This window comes from Diaporthe amygdali (assembly GCF_026229845.1).
Source record: "Diaporthe amygdali strain CAA958 chromosome Unknown NODE_49_length_293705_cov_63_570957, whole genome shotgun sequence".
Lineage (NCBI taxonomy): Eukaryota > Fungi > Ascomycota > Sordariomycetes > Diaporthales > Diaporthaceae > Diaporthe > Diaporthe amygdali.
This window is the reverse complement of record NW_026517069.1, coordinates 113421-116991: the sequence shown is the minus strand read 5'-3', so window position 1 is coordinate 116991 and position 3571 is coordinate 113421. Positions and strand designations below refer to the sequence as shown.

General features: G+C 53.0%; 1 protein-coding gene across 1 annotated transcript; it reads right to left on the bottom strand.

The window, feature by feature from the left end:
* Positions 1-1514: 1514 nt before the first annotated feature.
* Positions 1515-3318, bottom strand: J7T55_007587 (uncharacterized protein; the record flags this gene model as incomplete). Its single annotated transcript, XM_053134874.1, has 6 exons — positions 1515-1544; positions 1667-2198; positions 2261-2527; positions 2589-2732; positions 3006-3113; positions 3245-3318. 6 exons carry the CDS (start codon positions 3316-3318, stop codon positions 1515-1517), a joined length of 1155 nt encoding a protein of 384 aa, XP_052987380.1.
* Positions 3319-3571: the final 253 nt, after the last annotated feature.

The following is a 3571-nucleotide window of genomic DNA, read 5'->3' as shown; positions in this document are numbered from 1 at the left end:
GCCGAAGCTCCGAGTACGGTCTCGCCGAATATCTCTACCGTCCTCACGCCTCTCTTTCAGAAATAGTCAGATCGCCTGAGTTCATCTATCAGACCGTACGGAAGGGCAAGAGCATTTTGCAGGACTCGCTCTCCTTTAGAAAACCTGCACCAAAACTTGCTCCATCCAGAGATTTATTCCGAAAGCTCGCTGCACTTTCTTTCTGCTTCCCGTCTATTCACGAATTGCAGCCGCATTCAAAGCGATAGCGGACGGTAATATCCTATATTTGCCTCTGCTATCCTGAAAGTCTTGTCCTTCATCGCCATTCCTCGATGAACTGGGGATCAAAGAGCCGCTGGGCTGCCCCCTCGACACATCCAAGCCGAGAATTGACTCCGACACAATCACAGACCCAATGTATCACCGACGCCTGAAAACCCGCGAGGCCCGCACGGTTTATGTAGTCAACGCCACTTTTTCCCCTCATCGGATTGCCAGGTACAATAACCCTATGCATCGTTCCGTACGAGATGCTCCTGGCACTCCGAGGTTTCAGCCAATGAATGACCGACCAACTTACGTGCCCCTTGAATCAGATTTCACTCCAGTCTCAGTGCAGCTTTTATACATGTTTTTCCCCCAGTCCAGAGAACTTTCGACCCAAAAGTCTACGCGCGCGGAACAAGAAGGAAAAGACCGCTCTGCGCTCTCTTGATCTACAGGATGGGCAGAGAGAAGGGATCGCTCAGTGAATCGCAAAGCTAGACGACACAGAAGAGCGCAACGGAAAGACGACGCTGGGGTATTGAGAAAAAGGGCAGAAAACAAGTCAAACGCACGCTACTTGACTCGGATCGAAGACATGTATAGAAAATCAGAACTCATCAATTTCGAGTCCATCGACGCAATTGAACGAAGATGAAATCAACGCCATAGAGAGCAGCTACACCGCCGCCCTCAACGCACTACCTGACTGAATGTGAAGAATAATACAAATCCCCCTAGAATATTCGCCTGCATGCCAGTGGCTGGTCCCTTTCCATGCGCGGAAAGAGCATTGGGAAGGGTCCAAGCTGCATAGACAATGCTTCGGAAAATAGAAAGATGTTCGTGCAAGGAGAGTTCTTTTTGTTTTTTCGCCTTGATGCCTGCTGAGCTGGAACGCCACATCGCCAACACTCCTGTCCTCCACTCCGCCCAAGTCATTGAGAAATCGTGGCATTGTGATGTTCGTGATCGATCGTGAAGACTTTCGAGTCAGGGGTTGTCGTGAGAATTCGTGTCGTCCAGAGGGGGCAAAGTGACCATAGAAACGATCGTGACAGCTGGAAGAACTGCTTTCAAGGAAGGAATGTCGAGAATCGGTTCAAGCATAACCAGAACGGCAGAACGCAATGAGCATCCGGTACGGTAACTTGCAAGAACTCAAGGGGTATCTCGACGCGTGCAGCAGTTGACGAAAGCGGTCCGCAACGAAAGAAAGGAAAACCGGTACAAGGAGTGTAAACTCCGGATATCATCGTGACTTTTTGTCAGCCGAAACGCCGCACGCCCAACGCCTTCTGCGATGCATCAAGGCAATGTCACGGCTGAAGCAGGACGCGATTTACTGCGACAGAATGGGTCAGCCAAGTATTCTAGTATAATGAGAAATGGGGCGAGGGGGCAGAGGGAAGATTCTCACCGCCATCGGGGGAGGAGGAGGATTGCCACCACCAAAGTGGTGAGGACCGTAAGGGCCAGGACCACCGTGAGGCGTCATGCCGTAATGAGGAGGAGGAGGAGCAGGACGGTAAGGAGTACCCACGCCAGAGTTGTTCTGCGAGCGGCCCCAAGAAAGGCGGACGCGAGAGTTCCCAATAGGATATCCCTGCATCTGATTGATCGCCATCTCGGCGGCGTGACGGTGGACAAACTGAACGAAGCCACAGCCCTTTCCGGGAGGGATCTTGACGTAGGTAATTTCGCCAAATCCCTGGAAGAAGGAACGCAACTCGTCCTCGGTGACATAGCCCGACAGTCCACCGACAAAGACAGTAGTGTTGTTCGGGTCAGTGAACTGGTTCATAGGAGCTTGTCCCATGCCAGCACCCGGGTAACCGCCGCCGCCACCACCATAGAACGGTCCAGGCTGAGGCATGCCCCAACCCATGCCAGCCTGCATTGGGTTCGCCATCATCTGGCCATGGCCACCACCGTTGTAGGGGTTTTGGTTTCTACTGAAGGGAATGACATTAGTAGATATTCTCAGCGATGGACTAAACCGGGCGAGACAAACCGCTGCTTCGGAGTCGCAGTGCTAATACGCATGGGCCTGTTGCCGCAGTACACGCCCTGCATCTCGTGCAAAGCTCGCTGCTGGTCTCCCTCGTCGGCGAAGCGCACAAACCCGTAACCGCGCGACTGTCCGGTGGTAGCATCCGTCATGATCTTAGCGGACTTGCAAGACGGGAAACGAGCCTGGAAGAGAGAGACGAGGACGAACTCGTTGACCTCCGGGCCGAGGTCCCCGACGAAGATCGAGAACTCTGGGCCGCGCTCATCGCTGAATTGTATCGGTCAGTCTTTGCCAGGTAGGAACAAGGGTTGCGAGAGGGGCAACGAACCGTCTGTCAACCAAGCCGCCGCCAGAAGCCCAGTTCAACTTGAAGTGTCGACCGTTGGAGCCGGCAATCGGAGTGCCGTTGAGGGTCAAGGCCTTGTTGGCGGATTCGGGCGTGGGAAACTCGACAAAGCAGTAGCCGGCGTTGCTGAAGCACGACAGTCAGTAATCAACTCAAACAGTTAAAGCACAAGGCTCCAATAGCCCCAAAGCCCAGCATTAACACCGATTGAAGGGCCAGATGTTGAGTGTCCGCAGAACGCGATAGGAAGTAGCCAAAATGCTGAAGGCAGGAGACGAAGGGAAAGTATCCCAGGCAAAGATGTCGAAACAGTTACGAATGTTGAGCAAAATGAAAAACATTGCATGATGAAACCATGGAAGTTATCGTTGGAAGTGGCAGGAAAAGAGACGAGCTTACCCAGTGCCGCGGTCGCGGATGATCTTCACGTTCACGACGTCGCCAGTCTGATTCTGGTAAAGGCTCTTAATGAACTGCTCGTCCATCCACGAGTCAAGCTCTCCCATCCTATTGTCAACGCTGTTAGTACGTCATCATCGCGTGTCAACGAAGAGGGGGCTTGCCAGAGGGTACGAGCAGATTCGCTCGCCTGGTTCTGACCAGAAGGAGGGCCTTGCATGGCAGGAGCAGGGGGAAACTGTCCGTCCATGCCGCCACCGTTAATGGGCGTGGAGCCGTCGGGAAGGCCGTTGTTGTTCTGAGGGAAGGACATATCTGCGCTAGTTAGCTTCTTGTCGATCCCCTGGTACCAGAATAGTAGAGGAAGGCGAGGATGGTCGTCTGTGATGGTAGAGCGTGTCGAAAAAGAGAAATGAACAAGCGTTTCGAGCGGCAAGGGGATAAATCAGAAGTTGTGGAAGGAGAGGCTGGAGGGTAACGCAAATGGAAGACCGTGACACCGATCATAAGAGGGTGACGTTGTTTTGATCTGTGGAGGGTGTTGTGCTGAAGGCAGTGAAAAAGTG